The sequence below is a fragment of the Euleptes europaea genome, chromosome 20 (genome assembly GCF_029931775.1).
Source record: "Euleptes europaea isolate rEulEur1 chromosome 20, rEulEur1.hap1, whole genome shotgun sequence".
Classification (NCBI taxonomy): Eukaryota; Metazoa; Chordata; class Lepidosauria; order Squamata; family Sphaerodactylidae; genus Euleptes; species Euleptes europaea.
The window spans coordinates 8,047,518-8,066,648 of NC_079331.1; the positions used below are offsets into that span (position 1 = coordinate 8,047,518).

A 19,131-nucleotide genomic window follows, 5' to 3' on the forward strand; every position below is an offset into this window, starting at 1 on the left:
CAGCTCACACCATGAACTCGTTGTTCCCGAGCAGCACCAACTGCTGGGGGCTGTTGCAATCGGCAGCATCGGGGTGCCTCCGGCGGCCCGGCCCGGCAGCCCCCTCGGGGGGCTCTTTGGCTTTCGGGGGAGAGTTTTTCACATTCTTCAGTTTCTGCTTGCCCTTCTCGGGGTTGAAAGTCCCCCTGGTCGTGAACTGGGGCCTGTCGTCCAGACCTTTCAGATGCCCTGGGGATCGCTCGGGCGTTGTGGGCCCCCCGGAGGGAGCTGCCCGGTAGAAAGGTGATTTGGAGTATATCTGGAATCGCTTCCTCGTTACGTGAGGTAAGCAGGAGGAGGAAGAGGAGGACGGGGAGAGGGAGGGAGAAGATACAGAGGAGTCCACGGAGTCCAGAGAGTCCGGCTGCTTCCTCAGGTGCCTCCGAGACCGGTTGGTGGTGGATTCTGCCTTGATGGGTCTCAGTGGGCCGACAGCTAAACTTCTCTCTGGTAGGAAGGAGATGTAAGACAGATTAAGTGTTGGACTTGTATGCTGTGCTGGCATCAGCATGCCCTGCAGTCAGGCGCCGACCAGGGTCATGGGCTTCCGGCAGGGCTCACCGCCACCGACCCCCACCAGCATACCTCCTCTGCCACCGGCCTGTGTGCCCATCCCTCGCCCACTTGCTTGCGAGAACGCCTCTCCCGTGCTCCTGGGCTGACCAGAACCTCCAGGGAAGAGTGCGCAGGTAGAGCAAGTGGTGCTCCTGAGGGTCACCGCAAGGGCACTCCCAGCCCCACACGCCACACAGTGCCACTGAGAAAAGGGCACGTAAGTGGCTGTGAGTGTGGGTGGTGGGAGAAGAAGAAGAGTTGGTTTTTATACCCCAATTTTCTCTACCTTTAAGGAGTCTCAAAGTGGCTTACAATTGCCATCCCCTCCCCTCCCTACAACAGACACCTCGTGAGGTAGGTGGGGCTGAGAGAGTTCTGGGAGAACTGTGACTAGCCCAAGATCACCCAGCAGGCTTCATGTGGAGGAAGAAGAATAAGAGTTGGTTTTTATATGCTGACTTTCTCTACCATTTAAGGGAGACTCAAACCGGCTTACAATCACCTTCCCCTCCCCACAACAAGACACCCTGTGAGGTAGGTGGGGCTGAGAGAGCTGTGACTAGCCCAAGGTAACCCAGCTGGCTTCATGTGGAGGAGTGGGGAATCGAATCCGGTTCTCCAGATTAGAGTCCGCCGCTCTTAACCACTACACCATGCTGGTCATAAGCGGGCAGGGGAAGGACGCACAGGCAGGTAAGGGGTACGAGGTGGCGTCAGGAAGGGATGGGAGAAGGCTTAATTCCAGAATCTGGCCAAAGCCCTTAAAACACAGATTTCGTCCAAACAAGGCGCCCGTTCACCTGATCTGTCCGAGACTGCGCTTTCAGAATCAAAGTTCAAGTTTTCCGAGCTGTCCGCCGTGCCAATGGAGGCCTCGGACTCCAGGGTCTCATCGTCGGAAGCTCGCGGCTCCAGAGCCAGCATCTCAAACGTCAGTTCTTCCCTGAGACAAAAACGCAAAGAAAGTTAGGGGATGGAGAGAAACCAGTAGCATTGAGAGGAAGACTGGAAGTGATGGTCTATCTGTAGAAAAACGCCTGGGATACTGTAGGTAACAAAATTGTCTAGCAAAGAGAAATGGAAGCATCTCAGCTGAAGACACAGTATTTGATATTTGCCCATTAGGACTCCAGAAAGATTCTGGCTACTTCTGTAAGGCATCTAGGCAATACATATCAATAATATTTATCAACTGTCTTTCAGAGTCATTTCAGGCTTAATGTGGATTCCCAGTTTGGTATCCCCAGCTTGTATTTCCCTTCACATAGTTATCCTGCAATTCTTCCAAGGAACTCAGGACCAGTGTACACGGTACTCCCACCCAACTTATTCTCACAATCACCATGTAAGAAAAGGTTAGGCCAAGGGAGGGGGAGTGAAAGGGCTGGAGGTCACCCAATCAACGCATGAACACATGGAGTTGCCTTCTACTGAACCAGACCCTGGGTCCATCAAAGTCAGCATTGTCCACTCAGACTGGCAGGGGCTCTCCATGGTCTCAGGTGGGGGTCTTTCACATCACCTACCTGGCTAGTCCCTTTAACTGGGGATGCCGGTGATTGAACTTTGCAGCCAAGGGGGGATCTGAACTGGGATCTTGCTGGTCCGAGCCTGACCCTCTAAATCTACACCGCCTCTCTGGCTTTCCTAAAGCGGAGTGGGCTCAAGCACCCTCCTCTCCTCCACCCAACCCAGACTCACTTTTCTTTCTGCAGGCTCTCGATCTGTTCGGTCAGCACCCTCTCCTCCTGCTGCATGGCCACTTGCTGCTGCTCCGTGGCATCTGTCTCCGTGGCCTCCTCGCTGCTCGGGGCCTCTTCGGGGGCGTCCGAGACGGAGGGCAGCCGCATGACGGCCGGCGACGTCGCGCTCGGGTAGGTCCCTCGCCGTAGGCGCCCTTTGCCCTGCGGAAGCAGCGGCATTAATTCGGGGGGTGGGACCTTCCGCCCAACTCTCAGACTCAGAAGAAAGAACTTGGTTCCCCCCAGAGAGGTGGACTTAGTTAATGTTATGAGCAAACGAACAGTGTCTGCAGGTGACCGGCAGAGAGACACGGAAAGGACAGGAAGCGTGTGCACAAAGATAATCTAGGGGCTCTCGGCTGCACTGTGGACGTTAAAACTCCCTCTCTCCTCTTATTTGGAAAAATGATCTATGTAAACTAGATGCCAAAAGGCAGTCGACTGATATCTTTCTAATGATCCACATTAAGACAGTGGTACTAACAGCAAAACTAATACGGGAAGAATCATAGAAGAAGCATAGAGTTGGAAGGGACCACCAGGGTCATCTAGTCCAACCCCCTGCACAATGCAGGAAATTCCAAGCTACCTCCTCACACCCCACACCCCCAGTGACCGATACTCTATGCCCAGAAGATGGCCAAGGTGCCCTCCCTCTCATCATCTGCTTAAGGTCACAGAATCAGCACTGCCATCTAACCTCTTCTTAAAAACCGCCAGGGAAGGAAAGCTTACCACCTCCCGAGGAAGCCTGTTCCACTGAGGAACCGCTCTGACTGTTAGAAAATTATTCCTAATGTCTAGACGAAACAGACAGTAGAAAATCTCTAGATTCAAAGGCACCAAATCTCAACTTGCCGTTCCTACATCCCCACAAATGTTCACCCTTGCAGGCCGCAGTTGAGTGGCAACCATATTTCAGTCCTCTATGTCTCTAGCGAGAAAACATGGGAACAACGGGGAAAGCTACCTTTGGGGTTATGGCTGCCCTCCTGATTGACACTCCCCGAAGAGACCAAAAGGTTGCGCATGGTGCAGTGCTCTCATGCACAGCAATGGGAAACTATCCCTTCGAATACACTGGCAAGGCATATCGCAACAGTGATCCAGAAGGTCCTGGCTCCCACAGATTATGCTTTCACACATAAACCAGAGACGAACATTTAAAGTGGCATGCGCTAGCAGAGCTTCCTGGCTCTGCCCTGCCGTGAAATGATAATGGCGACATCACACATCCCTCTGAAGAACCCTCAGCCCAATCTGAAGAATAATTCTGCTTTTATCGTCCTCTAGCATTTCCAAAAGCCGCTGAATCCCATGTGCTTTTCTACACGATCTGTCTTCAGAAACTAATTTCATTGACCTCACCCTTCGATGCTGCCTCTTTTCTTAAGTAGCCTTTTTCCTAAGGTTCAGTGAGCATGTGTTCAATTTGCGTTTGCCATATATGCACAGACTGCTTGTGTGCTTGTGGAGTTATTCCTATAGTTGTACCTGCTTTGAAGGAACATGTGTACACCAGTATGTGCGATCTGGGCCCTGGATTCTTTTCTGGAACCAATGCACGTTCAGAAATTCACACAAATAACTGCACCCATATACAACATGGCTGTAGGCATATACCATGTAATGTGTGAAATGGGAAATCTGACCTAGAATGGAACAAAAGCAGCTTCTAAGAAGTTCTTGGCCCTCAGCACAATTTGTTCAAAAGCGAATGCAGGATGTTTGGGTCAGGGTTCTAATAAACTGTGAGAGCCTTCAGAAGAAGAAGAGTTGGTTTTTTTATGCCGACTTTCTCTACCTAAGGGAGACTCAAACCAGCTTACAATCACCTTCCCTTCCCCTCCCCACAACAGACACCCTGTGAGGTAGGTGGGGCTGAGAGAGCTCTAACAGCTGTGACTTGCCCAAGGTCACCCAGCTGGCTTCGTGTGTAGGAGCGGGGAAACAAATCCAGTTCACCAGATTAGCCTCTGCCGCTCATGTGGAGGAGAGGGGAATCAAACCCGGTTTTCCAGATCAGAGTCCACCACTCCAAACCACCGCTCTTAACCACTACACCATGCTAGCTCCCTTCAACCTTTGGAAGATGGTCAAAGAAACTCCAAGGACTGCCTTTTTCATCCTCAAAGTGATAAAAATGGAATTACTTTAAGCACCCTAGGTATAGTGCTGTATAACAATTGGTGTAATCAGAAACAGAAGGCCAATGAGCGGAAAGAGATTTGGATAAAAGAAAACTCCTGGCTGATTTTACTTTTTAAAGGTTCTGGAATTTGTGTTACAAAACACCGAGAACTGGTATGTTTTATTTTGGAAGACGAGATGGAAAGAAACAGGATGTGGGACAGATTTCTCCATACACAGGTAAGCTCCTGCACAGATCCTCCTTCAGGTGTCTGGACGAGGCGTGCAGTAAAGAGGAGGGGGACAGAAAGAGGGGAGGGGACGAGAGAAGAGAATAAGCAAAAGCACCCCAGAAGGTGGGAAGCACCATGGCCCCTCTGCCCTCCCCAAAATGGCCTGCTTGAAGGGCTTTAGTTGTGACCTGCTATGCATGCATCTAGCATAGAAAGGCTACAGTTCCTTCTAGGAGAGCCAGTGTGGTATAGAGCTCAGAATGCTGGACTAGGATTTGGGTGATTCACGTTCCAATCCCCACCCTGCTGCAGAAGCTCGCTGGGTGACAATGAGCCAGTCACATATTGTCAGCCTAACCTACCTCGCAGAGGTGGTTGTTGTGAGGATAAAATGCAGGGGGGATGACACCCTAAGCCACTTTGGGTCCCCACTGGGAAGGGACCCACACTGGAGGTGCCTGGGACTCTTTACACGTCAAGCAGGTGCTCTACCACTGAGCCACAGCCCCTTCCTTCTGGTTCTCTTTTAAAAATTCAAGACATGCTGGGATTTTGGGGGCTTTTAAAGGCGTAAGTGGTGGGACAAGGGGGAGAAGAAAGCTCTTCCAAAGTGAGGATTTAACTGGTTCCAGGAGATCCCTGTTTATGATCTTAGAGCAGCAGAAGAAAGAGAGGAGGAGAAGGAGAAGAGTTGGTTTTTATATGCCAACTTTCTCTACCACTTAAGGAAGAATCAAACCGGCTTATAATCACGTTCCCTTCCCCACAACAGACACCCTGTGAGGTAGGTAGGGCTGAGACAGTGTGACTAGCCCAAGGTTACCCAGTTGGCTTTGTATGTAGGAGTGGGGAAACAAATCCAGTTCACCAGATTAGCCTCTGCCGCTCATGTGGAGGAGGAGTGGGGAATCAAACCCGGTTCTCCAGATCAGACTCCACCGCTCCAAACCACCGCTCTTAACCACTACACCACGCTGGAAGGTGTCCAGGTTGGGCCTGACGAGTCCTCATCAGAAGACTCAGGAGACTTGGACGCTGATCCCACGGAAACCAAAACCCTGGCAGACCTCGAATTGCCTGGGCCGTCTGACTGCCGGGCCAGAAGCCCAGGTGGCCTGAGAGCAGAAGCAGTGTCAGAGACCGAGACTACAGAGGAACCTGCTGAGGGCTCCGCCGGTTGACAGGGACCCCACAGTCTCCCCCGGAGCAGAGAAGGCGGAAAGCCCAGGCAGAAGATCAGCTCAGAGGGTGGTGGGTGTGGCTGGCCCCCCGGGGGATCCCCTCTAGTCATGAGGCATTAGGAGATCAAGCTCCACCATGAGGCTTTGCGGGATGCTGGACGAAACCTGGCCGGGAGTGCCTGCAGAGTTCAGCCCTCTGCTACGGCTATAGGCACCAGCTCCTGTAAACAGCCTCAGCTTTGGTGGTTGTGGTATCAACAGCTCTAGGAGACGCCGTCTGTCTCCCTTCCTCCCCTTGGCACAAACAGGGCAAAGTGGGCAAAACAGGGTGTAAGAATCAGTGTATGTGTGGGTGTCAAGTCACAAAGCGGGAATGCAAGTTTTCAAATCGACAACCCCGCTCCAAACGCTCTGCCTACTTCCGAGCTGTTCAGTTGCTCCTGCGGAAGGGCAGAAGCACATCTAGTGGACGATTAGCATCTTCTACTTCTCTGGAGATCGCTTTGGCATCAGGCATCTGAAGGAAGCAAAAACCCCGGCCCACAGCAAACCAGACACTCCTCGGCATCTGTTTTAGTTTCTCCTGCCCTTAAGCTTTTTGGAAAACACCGTCTCATGTGCACTTTCTACCTGAGGCTATTTGACCCCAAGAAACAGAAGGCAGTGTAAGAAAACATACACACACACTACACACACACACACACACAAGTATGAAGTGTGGGTTGTGGGCATGGAGCATGCAGCAGCACTGGAATGAGCGAAGGGGGTTAAACAGCACAAGGTCAGTTGCGATGCAATTCTGATACATACCGGGATCGAACTGCGGGTTATGCTCATAAATCTAACGGCAATTAGTACAGGTTTCTGGATTAGAGAGGACAGGAAAAGGAAAGGAGCAGGTTAGAGTGTGCCTGCCAGCGGCCCCTTTCCAAGAGCTGCCGGGCTTGCAAATGGAAGCCGCCCCCTCGGCCGCATCTGCAAGGAAGAGCCGCCGAGTGCCAAGCCGCTGCGCTGCGACGCAAGAGGAGGGTTAGCGCTAGCTGCGACTGAAGCCGGGCTCTCGGCGGATCGTGCTGCGTGGGGTCCGGAGCGCCTGCTGCTCGTCTCCAGCAGCGCGGAATCTGGCTCCCCCCCCCGCAAGACCAGCCAGCCCTCTTTGGGTCCTCGTTATATAAGCCAAATGTGGCGCATCGCACAGCCTGCCGCGTGTTCGGATCTCAGCAGCAGAGGGGGAGACAAGACACACACACCCCAAACCGGGTCATTTTGACGCTGGAAACACAGCAGCCTGGCTCAGAGCGGTCAAGCTTTTTGTACCCCCGGGAATGGCAGTGAGGCAAGAGGAAGCTCAGAGGCAGGCCTGCACTGACTGCAGGATGCCTGGCGGCTTCCGCCCAAGTTCTCCCGCTTGCTCATGCATGCGGGAGGCAGGCCAATGTTAAGCCCAGCCTGCGGGAAGCAGTGCCGAGGGGACAGCATTATGAGATCACCACGGAGAAAGGCCAATTCACATGCAAGAGAAAGCAGCCCAAGTCCACGAAGGATACCCTGAGAAGTTAAAGGGAAGCCTGCAAGGATTGCCTCCGGGAAGGCAAAGTCTGCCAGACGCTGCTCGCGCTTTCCGCAGGTTTGTTAGAATCATAGAATAGAATCGTCAAATCATAGAGTTGGAAGGGACCACCAGGGTCATCTAGTTCAACCCCCTGCACAATGCAGGAAATCCACAACTACCTCCCCCACCCCACCCCCCAGTGACCCCTACTCCATGCCCAGAAGATGGCCAAGTTGCCCTCCCTCTCATCATCTGCTTAAGGTCATAGAATCAGCATTGCTGACAGATGGCCATCTAGCCTCTTGTTAGCAGGTCTGATACTCGGAAGAGGGCCAACAGTTCCCATGTGGGAGTGGGCAGTGCATAAAGGGTTGAGATGTGTCAAGGATTAGGGGAGACCGAATGGAGAGAAGGTTAGGGGGAGCGGAAAGAAAGAGAAGGACGGATGGCTTCCTACCCAAATCCCTAAACCATCAACTGACATGCGTTAGTCTCGAACTCAAGAAAAGGCAGTATTGAACAAATAAACTACAGAAACAAACACACACCGCTCAACCTCATCTTTCTCCAGATTTTCTCTCAGTGAGGGAAGTTGCGTCAAGTAATGTGGGAGGGGAAGGCGCTGCATCTCTGCAAACATTTCTTCCTAATCTGGGGCATTGGGGGTGGGGAAGAAGGGGATCAGGGTCCCATCTCGTCCCTTACCATAGACCTGCGGATCAACGACAGCCGACTCTTGGCTTTGTTCTCTGCAAACTCGAGGCTGCTGATGTCCTTGAGGCGTGCTCGGTACTTGTTCATCTGCTCGACAACAATCAACTCTACGCAGCTGGGGGGGAAATAGTCCGAGAGGCAAAATTGATGCTCTGAAGCCAGTTCTCTGGGCCTAGACCTGGTGATAGCATCCACCTGCTAAGGAGATCTTTTTTTTCTATTTCTGAAAGTTGCGAGTGGGAAACTGGAAGAGCCAGCCCATCTGAACGGCTTCCATTTCAGGGAATCCAATATCTGTTTCCCAATGCCCTCGTCCACGGTATGTATGCACAGCGGCAACTGCGTCTTTGCCAGCACATATTAAGAGCCCCGTGGCGCAGAGTGGTAAGCTGCAGTACTGTAGTCTAAGCTCTGCTCATGACCTGAGTTCGATCCCAACGGAAGTCGGTTTCAGGTAGCCGGCTCAAGGTTGACTCAGCCTTCAGTCCTTCCAAGGTCGGTCAAATGAGTCCCCAGCTTGCTGGGGGTAAAGGGAAGATGACTGGGGAAGGCACTGGCAAACCACCCCGTAAATAAAGCCTGCCTACTAAACGTCGGGATGTGACGTCACCCCACGGGTCAGAAATGACCCGGTGCTTGCACAGGGGACCTTTACCTTTTACCTTTACTTAACATATAGTGTAGGTTTGAGACTTGGAGGAGAAAGCAAAAACAGGTTTTAAAGCTATTCTTTACTAAGCATCAAAATATGCTCCATTCTGAACATTTTTTTTTGGGGGGGAGAATCATATTCCTAGGATTTTCACTGGACTGCGCCTTAGGCGGCTAAATTCTGCCATTGCCAGAGTGATTGCGTTGAGCCTACTTCCAAGCTCATTTGCAACCGTCGCTATGGAAATGCCAGCCCAACGGTGGGAATGCGTAGAACTGTAGCCATAAAGATGAGCTAAGATGGAGCAAGTGCCAGCCCCACCTTCTCTTTCTAGCTGGTTTTCCTCCCCACCCACTCCTGCCTCTTCCCTCTCCACCCCTTGAAATGCTTCTCTGTCTTTCCCCTTTCCTTTGTGTTGAAGCAACGGTTGCTAGGCATGCAAACAGGCCTGAGAGGAAGGGGTGGATTGGTGCAACATCTGCTGATGTCACAGAAAGGCACTAATCCCTCTCTTAAGCAGGGGAAAGCGGCACTGTTCTGTGTTAAGAACATAATAACATAAGGAAAGCCCTGCTGGATCAGACTAAGGCCCATCAAGTCCAGCAGTCTATTCCCACAGTGGCCAACCGGGTGCCTCTAGGAAGCTCCCAAACAAGACGACTGCAGCAGCATTATCCTGCCTGTGTTCCACAGCACCTAATTATATAATAGGCATGCTCCTCTGAGACTGGAGAAAATAGGTGTGCATCATAAGAACATAAGAAAAGCCCTGCTGGATCAGACCAAGGCCCATCAAGTCCAGCAGCCTGTCCACACAGTGCCTCTATGAAGCCCACAAACAAGACGACAGCAGCAGCATTATCCTGCATGCGTTTCACAGCACCTAATATATTCTGCATGCTCCTCTCATACTGGAGAGAATAGGTATGCATCTTGACTTGTATTTACGTTGACAAGTAGCCACGGATACCCCTCTCCTCCGTGAACATGTCCACTCCCCTCTTAGAGCCTTCCAAGTTGGCAGCCGTCACCACATCCTGCGGCAGGGAGTTCCACCATTTAACTGTGCGGTTGTGTGAAGAAATACTTCCTTTTATCCTGTTTTGAATCTCTCGCCCTCCAGCTTCAGTGGATGACCCCTGAGTTCTAGTATTATGGGAGAGGGAGAAAATTCCCAGGGAGAAAAGCTCTCTCCCCCCGCCCCCCGAGGTTTTCTAAATACACAACGGTGCCTTCTGACCTGATGGTTTTGCTGACATCTTGAGCACTCTGAAGAGGGTCTGTGGTGTCGGGACAGCGGAGGATACAGGGAGCGAAGACGATGGCCAGGGCGTTCGCCGACATGCGGTTGGCCTCCTCCTGCAGGGCGATCCTAAACAGCACCAGAGACACGGCAGCAATGACAAGAAGCCCCACCGTTTCCTTGGGAGAGGGCGGAAAGACGCAAAGGGAAGCATCCCAAAACCCGCAGGGAAATTCTTCCTTTGGCCGAGGCCCATTTCACTCCCTACATGACGCCTCAGTCTCTTCCTTGCAACTCAGCTCATCCGACACTGATCAACAGCTTAAGTGTCAGGAGCTGCTTTTCTTCTGGATAATTCTGTGCCGTTCGGCGAGGGAAATTGCTATTCTGAACTGCAAGAGTTTCAACAAAAATAACTCTCTTCCTCGCAGTTCCAGGTAATGGAAAGCGTCAAAAGTATTGATTGGAAGCAATCTGCTTGCGAGCGTGGAAGTGGTACACGGGAGTGCCAATTTCCGTAGGCGCATCCTCGGAACGGCTCCTGGGGGCTTCATTCAACTACAGCGATTGCCATCCGTGGAATGATGCTGGAGCCGCCAGGGATTCCTTTTACCATCACAACAAAATCTAAAGCTTGAGTGGAAAACGCGCGTGCCGATAAACGAAACTCAAGGTTTCACGGTTCAAGCTGGAGCTTTGTATATTCTGGATGGCATCTCTTTCTCGGGAGGTCACCCCCTTGCTCGGCAATCACGCTGATTCTGAAACATCCCACTTGCTTCCCACCCCAGTTTGAAATAGAATCACAGAATCATAGAGTTGGAAGGGACCACCGGGGTCATCTAGTCCAACCCCCTGCACAATGCAGGAAATTCAAAACTACCTCCCCCCCACACACCCAGTGACCCCCTACTCCATGCCCAGAAGATGGCCAAGGTGCCCTCCCTCTCATCATCTACTTAAGACCATAGAATCAGCATTGCTGACAGATGGCCATCTAGCCTCTGCTTAAAAACCTCCAGGGAAGGAGAGCTCACCACCTTCCGAGGAAGCCTGTTCCACTGAGGAAGCGCTGTTAGAAAACTCTTCCTAATGCCCGTTGGTTCTGGTCCAACCTTCTGGGGCAACAGAAATACGTTCTGCTATACCACGTGCCCACCAGGACACCAAGCAGGCCTCTCTCTGGGTAAGCAGACTTTGGAAATATTCATTGTAGGGAAGCTGCGCAGAAAGGAACGACTATACTCGCTGTGTAAGGTGGCGGTCACTGGGAGATGGGAAAATGGGATCTCTTGCCCCACTGTTATCGACTACTGGTACCTGACAAGGTGGAAGACCAGGCGTTCCAAAGTGTGGAGATGGGTGCGGGAAAGCTGGTCGATGACAGAGTACACCCCGCGGATGGCCTCCTTCCTCTCCTGCAAGCCTGTAGAGACCACATTTGTTCATTGTACTGTAAGCGATGGCTCAAGGAGGAGAACAGAATTTTAAAGGTACATATGAAGGATTTCCCCCCCAATTAGAACAGCAGGGTCAAACTAAACACTCGAACACATCACACACGGACACATGAAACTGCCTTATACTGAATCAGACCCTCGGTCCATCAAAGTCAGAACTGTCTACTCAGACTGGCAGCTGCTCTACAGGGTCTCAGGCAGAGGTCTTTCACATCACCATTTGCCTAGTCCCTTTAATTGGAGATGCCAGGGATTGAACCTGGGATCTTCTGTATGCCAAGCAGATTCTCTACAACTGAGCCACGGCTCCTTAGCCTCTTCCCCGTGCCTTCTACCAGCTTTATCCCAGCTCTCCCAGCAAAGAACCTCCGCAAGCACCCTGAGAGATGCCCAGGCTCTGACAAACCTCCAAAGGGAGGGAGGTGTCTGCAACTATGAAAGCCTCTCTAGCTCCTTGCAACCCTAATATGGAACATGGATGGTCTGGGTCACCCAGATGGTCGTCGACAACCTTCCAGATCGCGGCTGGACACAAGAGAGAGGGAGGGATCTCCGAAGCCTGTTTAGGGATTAACAGGTTCAAGCACAACCTCTGAGCGTGTGGTCTGGAATACAATGGAGGAAGCCGGCATAAAATGACAAAACGCCGATATAACGTATTCCTGGTGCCTCATCCCTATCAGCCCACCAAATTACGGGCTATCTGGAAGTTCCAAGTAGCCAGAGACAATCGTGTGCAAAGGGCATTACACATGAACACTTGAAGCTGCTTTATACTGAATCAGACCCGTGGTCCATCAAAGTCAGTATTGTCTACTCAGACCGGCAGCAGTTCTACAGGGTCTCAGGCAGAGGTCTTTCGCGTCACCTACTTGCCTAGTCCCTTTAACTGGAGATGCCAGGGATTGAACCTGGGATTTTCTGCATGCCAAGCAGAGGCTCTACCACTGAGCCACAGCCCCTAGCACGAGACTTAGCGCAAGACCGTTCACATGATACATTAAATCCTCTCTTTAGGTTGGATTTCCCATTCACCGAAGGCACTTCTGTCAATAGAACAGAAAAAATTCTGCCACCTCTCCTACTGCCACCCACTAATCTTCCCAAAATTCTAACTCCTGGGGGGCAGAAGACCCTCAGGAACAATGTGAGAGGCAAATTGGGGGTACACAGCAAGAATAGGGATTGGTGGGAATTGCCGCAGCCCTTCCATCAGCAGAAAATTTAATCTGGGTCCAACCTTAGATGTCCTGAAGTCACGAACTGGCAGAGCAGTTCTCTTCTGCTTCTTAGTCTAGGAAATTAGGTCTGTTCGCACTGCAGAAAGGGAGGCTGGATGCTCTTAATAGTGAATAACTAACCTCCCAAAACTTTATGTGCAAGTCTGTCACTAAACCATGGAAAGCCCACTCCTGTCTTAGGGTGATCGGCTGCATGTACAACATGTGAGGGCTCCTTACCCATCGCTCGTAGAAACTCTTCATAGAGTTCAAACGTCATGAGCGGATTAGGCAGATCTCGGAGCCACTGTTTGAACACGCTAGCGATGACGTGAATGTTGTAGTCGTCAAGATTCACGCTCTCCAGATCTGGTAGAACAGAGAGAGGCAAGCAGAACAAAAGAGTCAAGAGGCAAACCAGCATTTCGGCCTCAGCGAACGATGGCGCTTCTGTGCCAAGGGGACAGGTGACGCTAAAAGAGGGGACACCCACACACACACCAAAAACAGATCATAGATGGAGCCAGGAAGCGCAGCCCAAAAGACATCAAGAGCTTGCCTGTAGGGACAGTCAGAGCCTATCAGGAACTTGGCAGGGCCCTCTGCTATGATAAGAACATAAAAGCCATGCTGGATCAGACCCAGACCCATCAGCTGCAGCAGTCTGTTCACACAGTGGCCAACCAGGTGCCTCTAGGAAGCCCACAAACAAGACAACTGCAGCAGCACCATCCTGCCTGTGTTCCACACCACCTAATATATCCATCATGCTCCTCTAATCCTGGAGAGAATAGGTATGCATCATGACTAGTATTCATTTTTACTAGTAGCCATGGATAGCCCTTTCCTCCATGAACATGCCCACTCCCCTCTTAAAGCCTTCCAAGTTGGAAGCCATCACACCACATCCTGGGGCAGGGATTTCCACAATTTAACTATGCATTGTGTAAAGAAATACTTCCTTTTATCAGTTTGGAATCTCTCACCCTCCAGCTTCAGCAGAGGACCCCATGTTCTAGTATTATGAGAGAGGGAGAAAAGCTTCTCCCTGTCCACTCTCTCCAAACCGTGCATAATTTTATAGACCTCTTATCATGTCTCCCCTTAGCCGTCTTCTTTCCAAGCTAAACAGCCCTAAGTGTTTTAACCGCTCCTCACAGGGCAGTTGCTCTAGCTCCCCTAATCATTTTGGTTGCTCATGATCAATGTCGCCGCAGTGATATTGGCTGATGGTGCAGCCCCCGAGTGTCTCGTAATGAATGATGCAACCTTCCCTTCTAGTGAGGAGGGGAGCAACGGACCGGGATTCAGACTGGACACAAAGGCTTCAGTGTGGCACGTGCCATGGGAGATGACCGGCAAATCGGTCCCAAAGACAGACACAAGCAAAGTCCCCTCTTCTCAACAGTGTCCCGCTAGCCCTCCTCACCTGTGTCGAGTCCCTGCCGCAGCTCTTTGATCTTGTTGGTCGACCCGGACTTCCGGTAAATGCCCTCGGTGTAGAGCGCGTGCATCTCGATGTAGCTGGTGAGCTTCTCGAACACCGAGGGCACGGTCCGCTCTTCGCTGGTCAGGCGAGAGAGCTCGACCCCAAACTGCCGCGAAGAAAGCTCGGGATCGTACTGGAGGGACAGAGGAGAGGCAATCGGTTTCCTCTGGGGGACCACCAAGCAAACACTGCTCACAGTTCAGCGGACCAGGGGATGCATCAATCCTGGCAGGCAGATGTGAGCTGTGGCTCACGAATGCTTCTGCCCTGCCAGAAATTTTGTTAGTCTTTAAGGTGCTACTGGACTGTTGTTCTTTTCTACTGCTACAGACAGACAAGCATGCCTACCCATCAAGACCCTTCTGTTTAGAAAACAGAGCAAGAAAGATCTGGTTTCTGCTGTTATAACCTTGTTAAGAGCTTTTCATTACGGAAGGAAATAGCCAGAAGGCTGCCATGAGAAAGGAAAAGGCTGATTCTTTATTAACTTCACCACAGCTGATGGTTCTAAATGAAGCAACTGAAACATCTGCAGATCTCTTGTGATTTTTTGACACAGGAGGTGGCTTCTCAAATGTCAGTGGTGATAACTGCCCCCAACTGGGGGGTCCCAGGCTAGCCCGCTCTCATCAGATCTTGGAAGCTAAGCAGGGTCAGCCCTGCAGGCAATGGCAAACCATCTCTGAATGTCTCTTGCCTTGAAACCCTAGGGGGTTGCCACAAGTCAGCTGTGACTTCACAGCACTTTTCACCACCGCCGCCATTAAGACAACAAATTCACAGACTATCTAGGGGTATGAATTCTCAGATTTGCTCTTGGACAGAACACCTTCATTGCTTATTTGTTAAACACCTGATGGCAAGGCCATCCAACTTAGGTCCAGTGAATCAGCTGGATCAATATGGCGCTGCTCTTTCTTGGATACCAGGTGGCACATAGTCATAAGACCCCACTCCTCTGTCTCACAAACGCACAGGGGTGCAATATAGCTACACACACATACACAAAAACCCAGCGTTTTCAAATAAACGCTACCCTAATTGAATACAATCAATCATCTATGGGTTATTGGAAGCTGAAAAAATCTGATTTATTCACAACACAGCTCATGCATTGTAAGGGAGCCAGTCAGGAATGAGGTGACACGAAGCGGCTTTGAAGAAAATACATCCAAATGTATTCTTCAGGCCTCACAGAGAAGAAACTGCTAGGGGAGAGGGAGGGTGTGTGTGAACCGCTTCGCACAAATTACACCCTGCGAGTCTCTCAAATGACATTCAAGCCTTTGCTCATGCTACATCCTAATACGTTACCCGGAGTCACCCCAGCTACTGGCTGAGTGAACTAAACATGAGAGAGAATGAAAAGATAAAGAGTTAAGAGGGTGGTCAGCAACTGATTCGTTTCCTCGTTTCTTTGGCCTCCGCTTCCTGATAAACAGTGAGAGGAACAAGCAACGATAGGCTCTTTAGACTAGGAAGACTAAAGCGAGTGGGAATGAAGGGAACCAGGTGGCCGGTACCATTCCTTTGACCTGCCTCCTAGCCCACTGCTGCAGCAACGAGACATGCCTGCTTCTGAAAATGGTGGGAGGGGCAGGAGCTCCCCCCCCCACGCTGCAGTTCTAAGCTGAAAGGGGCTCCCCTCTGATCTTTACAATGATATTCCCTGCAGCTACAGAGAAAGCCAGTTGGCTCTGGGCAACCCAGACCCACTTCGCCAAAAAAAAACCAATGTCTAGTTTGGTCCCAAGAAAAGAGGCTAAGAGGCCTGGGAAAAAGGGGATGGGCTTTCTGTGTGGTCAGTGGTGCTGATGAAGAACGGGGACAGCTGAAGAGGACGTTCCTTAAGAAACCCGCAAGGAGAGTCCCCCCGCCAGGGAATTTCCAAAGCACCAGAGATTAAAACAATGGCACCTTACCTTTTTGGGACACTTGGTCGTCGTTTTCAGGCAGCACTTTCGGTGGCATGCATACTTGCACACTGCAGTGATGGAAAAGAAATACTTAGTAGTTCACAGACTCCGACTCTGTTGCACCGCAGCTTGACGCAGGGTCTATCCTGATGGCAGTTTCCCATACTCGCACCTGGATGCTTCAGGTGCTCAAACTGGGACAGGATGCATCCCGGGGCAGAGATACAACACTTAGGGAGGAACGACATGCTTCTACAAGTATAGAACATGGCAGCAAGAATGCCGTCTGGGTTGGTCGTAGGGACCAGATCACTCCAGTCTTGTTCCATCTGCACTGGCTTCAAATCTGCTCCTGGGCCCAATTCAAGGTGAAGGCATTGGCCCTGAAAGCCCTATATGACTTGGAATTTGCATACTTTTGTTTTTATTTATGCATTTACATCAATCAAACAAATTTTATTTCGATACAATATCAGCTCTGAATAAAAATCAAAGTTAGGTTAAAATAATAATAAAAGTTGATGGTCCTGGGAGGGATGATTTGAAGAAGAGGAGGAAAGATCTTCTATGGGGAAGGGTTTTCAATCAGCCGTTTACAAATCCCACAAAATGGGAGGCAAAATTTGGCTACTTGAGTGGTTATCTCCCGAGAGGAGTCTGCTAAGAGAAGGGAAACTGACAAATGCATATTCCCAAATAAGAATGGAGCTGGCTGCAGGGTGTGTGTGTGTGAAGAGCTGGGGGGAAAGGGGGAAATCCTGTCTTCCCCTTAGATTCTCCCCAGCATTAACACTGCGAGGTAACGCCATGTACGGGCTTCCCAACTCTGCGTCTTCACCTAGGAATCATAGAATCATAGAGTTGGAAGGGGCCATACAAGCCATCTAGTCCGACCCCCTGCTCAGTGCAGGATCAGCAGGAAAGCTACTGCTCTAGACCTGGTATATTTTGCTGCTTGCCTTTCTGGAAATAATTTAAAGTAATGATAATAATTTTAAAAAGCACTACAGTGAAGGTAATTTCCATTAACAAATGGTCAGTTTTGCATTCAACGTCCCATTGTAGTTCCAGAGAAGTAATCATTAAAAAAAAAAAAAAATGGAAAAAGGTGTGCAGATGAGAAGATAAAGAATAATAATTCATGCTTACATTTGCAAACAGAGGCCCTGTCCATTATCCATATCAGGGAGGAACAGAACTCGCAGTAGGTGGGGATACTGTACTGTGTCGCCTTAAAAATGTGACCGTTGTGTTCTTCTACCTACCAACAAAGGAGTTTGACATTCAGTGACGGCTGAAAACGGAAGACTTCTGAACATTCACTCTTCTACTAAAAAGCAATCCTAAGCAGAGTTATACCCTTCTAAGCCCACTGCAGTCAATGGATTACTTTTCTCTTCTAATGTAAAAGTGATGATTACTTTTCTTTAATGATTACACCTATGCCTAAGTAGGAAGAAATCTGGAGAAAGCAAATGGTTAGTACTGCCATCCCAGGGTCACACTGTGGAGCCAGCTAACAACATTATATGTCAACGTCTGCTACTGGCCTGCAGATCTGAGTTGTTTCACTAGGTGGCACAGCAGCGTTAGATCAGATGGCTCAATCTATAAATGCTATAAAAATAGTTCCTTGCGACATTCCAGTTGTCACAACATTGAAGATGCAGCTTTCTCATTTTGGATGCACATCCTGCTAAGAGACTCCTAAGTCTACAGGCCCAGGCAAATCAGAAGAAGCCATATTGGCTTGGTATGACTGAATCTCAACACTAAACGTGAACTGATGCAATAAGCTCAAAATCAAAGCAAAATCTAGTTTATGAACATTTATAGGCAGCAGTTGTAGCCAAAGTAGTTGTCCTTCCGACACGGTTAATTCTTATCACTTAGACTAATATGCAGACTAAGTTAACTTCATTCAAAGAGAAGGATTTCCACTTACGACATCTGCTTCCTTCTTTCTTCTCTTCTTCCTTTCTGTTTTGGTCATCTAGAAGAAAATAAGGAACTACGTCAAAAGATTAGAACTCCGATGTCCCATCTGCTATAAGCATTCTGCCGACTCATATGACTTTCTGCACAATTAAAGCCTTTGATTGAAGTCACGGGATAGCTTCACTAATAGTCCTTCCCCGGTCTGAGACATCCTCCTGTCGTACCACTTCAAGCCTTCGGGCGTGCTGGCATTCGTTAAAAGGGAGGTTTTAATGGGTTCAAAGGAGGCTAAGTAGAGACCAGGATCCTGGTACTATGGCCAATGCAAACAGTGATGCTGCTTCAATCTACAGAAGTTTGAAGATGAACAGCCAAGGTCCCTTCCCCCACCCCCCCACACACAAATGTTCCCAACATTTTTGCTTCCACACAGACATGTCATGGGAGCGAGAAGAGAAAGAAACCCACACTGTTTTTGCTTTCCCCCCCACTGCCTCCCTCCCTTTGGAATCATTCATGAGCAGCTACCTCTCAGTAAATTTATAACAGGTCAAGGTAGTCCCCTGTGCAAGCACCGGGTCATGCCTGACCGAAGTTTACTAGGCAGACGATGTTTACGGGGTAGTTTGCCAGTGCCTTCCCCAGTCATCTTCCCTTTACCCCAGCAAGATCACGATGGGTAGCCATGTTACTCTGTCACTAGCAGTAGAAAAGAGTAGAAGTCCAGTCGCACCTTAAAGACTAACAAAATTTCTGGCAGGGTGTGAGCTTCCATGAGCCACAGCTCACTTCTTCAGATACTCACTTCTTCAGGGTACTAATTTTACCGACCCTGGAAGGATGGAAGGCTGAGTCGACCTTGAGCCGGCTACCTGAAACCGACTTCCGTCGGGATCGAAGTCAGGTTGTGAGCAGAGCTTTTGACTGCAGTACTGCAGCTTACCGCTCTTAATAATGGGGCTCTATAACAAAGGGACCAAAAACTAAAGGAAAACTTGCACTACGTTCTGATCTGCTCTCCCCCCCTCTTTCCATGCTTCCTGCTCTAACGGATTTCACCCCCTTCC

At 50.1% G+C, this 19,131-nt stretch overlaps 1 protein-coding gene across 1 annotated transcript in view; it reads right to left on the reverse strand.

Annotated features, from left to right (window-relative positions):
- Window positions 1-19,131, reverse strand: part of MYO9A (myosin IXA) — a 112,852-nt gene continuing 93,721 nt past the window's right edge. Inside the window, exons 32-43 of the mRNA XM_056865903.1 lie at window positions 18,072-18,119; window positions 17,276-17,387; window positions 16,133-16,194; window positions 14,151-14,343; window positions 12,962-13,090; window positions 11,362-11,467; window positions 10,039-10,170; window positions 8,138-8,261; window positions 6,691-6,744; window positions 2,296-2,498; window positions 1,395-1,537; window positions 1-486 (exon numbers count right to left, since the gene is read on the reverse strand). Of these exons, the coding sequence (XP_056721881.1) occupies window positions 5-486; window positions 1,395-1,537; window positions 2,296-2,498; window positions 6,691-6,744; window positions 8,138-8,261; window positions 10,039-10,170; window positions 11,362-11,467; window positions 12,962-13,090; window positions 14,151-14,343; window positions 16,133-16,194; window positions 17,276-17,387; window positions 18,072-18,119 (1,788 nt within the window). The 3' untranslated portion in view covers window positions 1-4. The remainder of the gene's footprint in view (window positions 487-1,394; window positions 1,538-2,295; window positions 2,499-6,690; window positions 6,745-8,137; window positions 8,262-10,038; window positions 10,171-11,361; window positions 11,468-12,961; window positions 13,091-14,150; window positions 14,344-16,132; window positions 16,195-17,275; window positions 17,388-18,071; window positions 18,120-19,131) is intronic.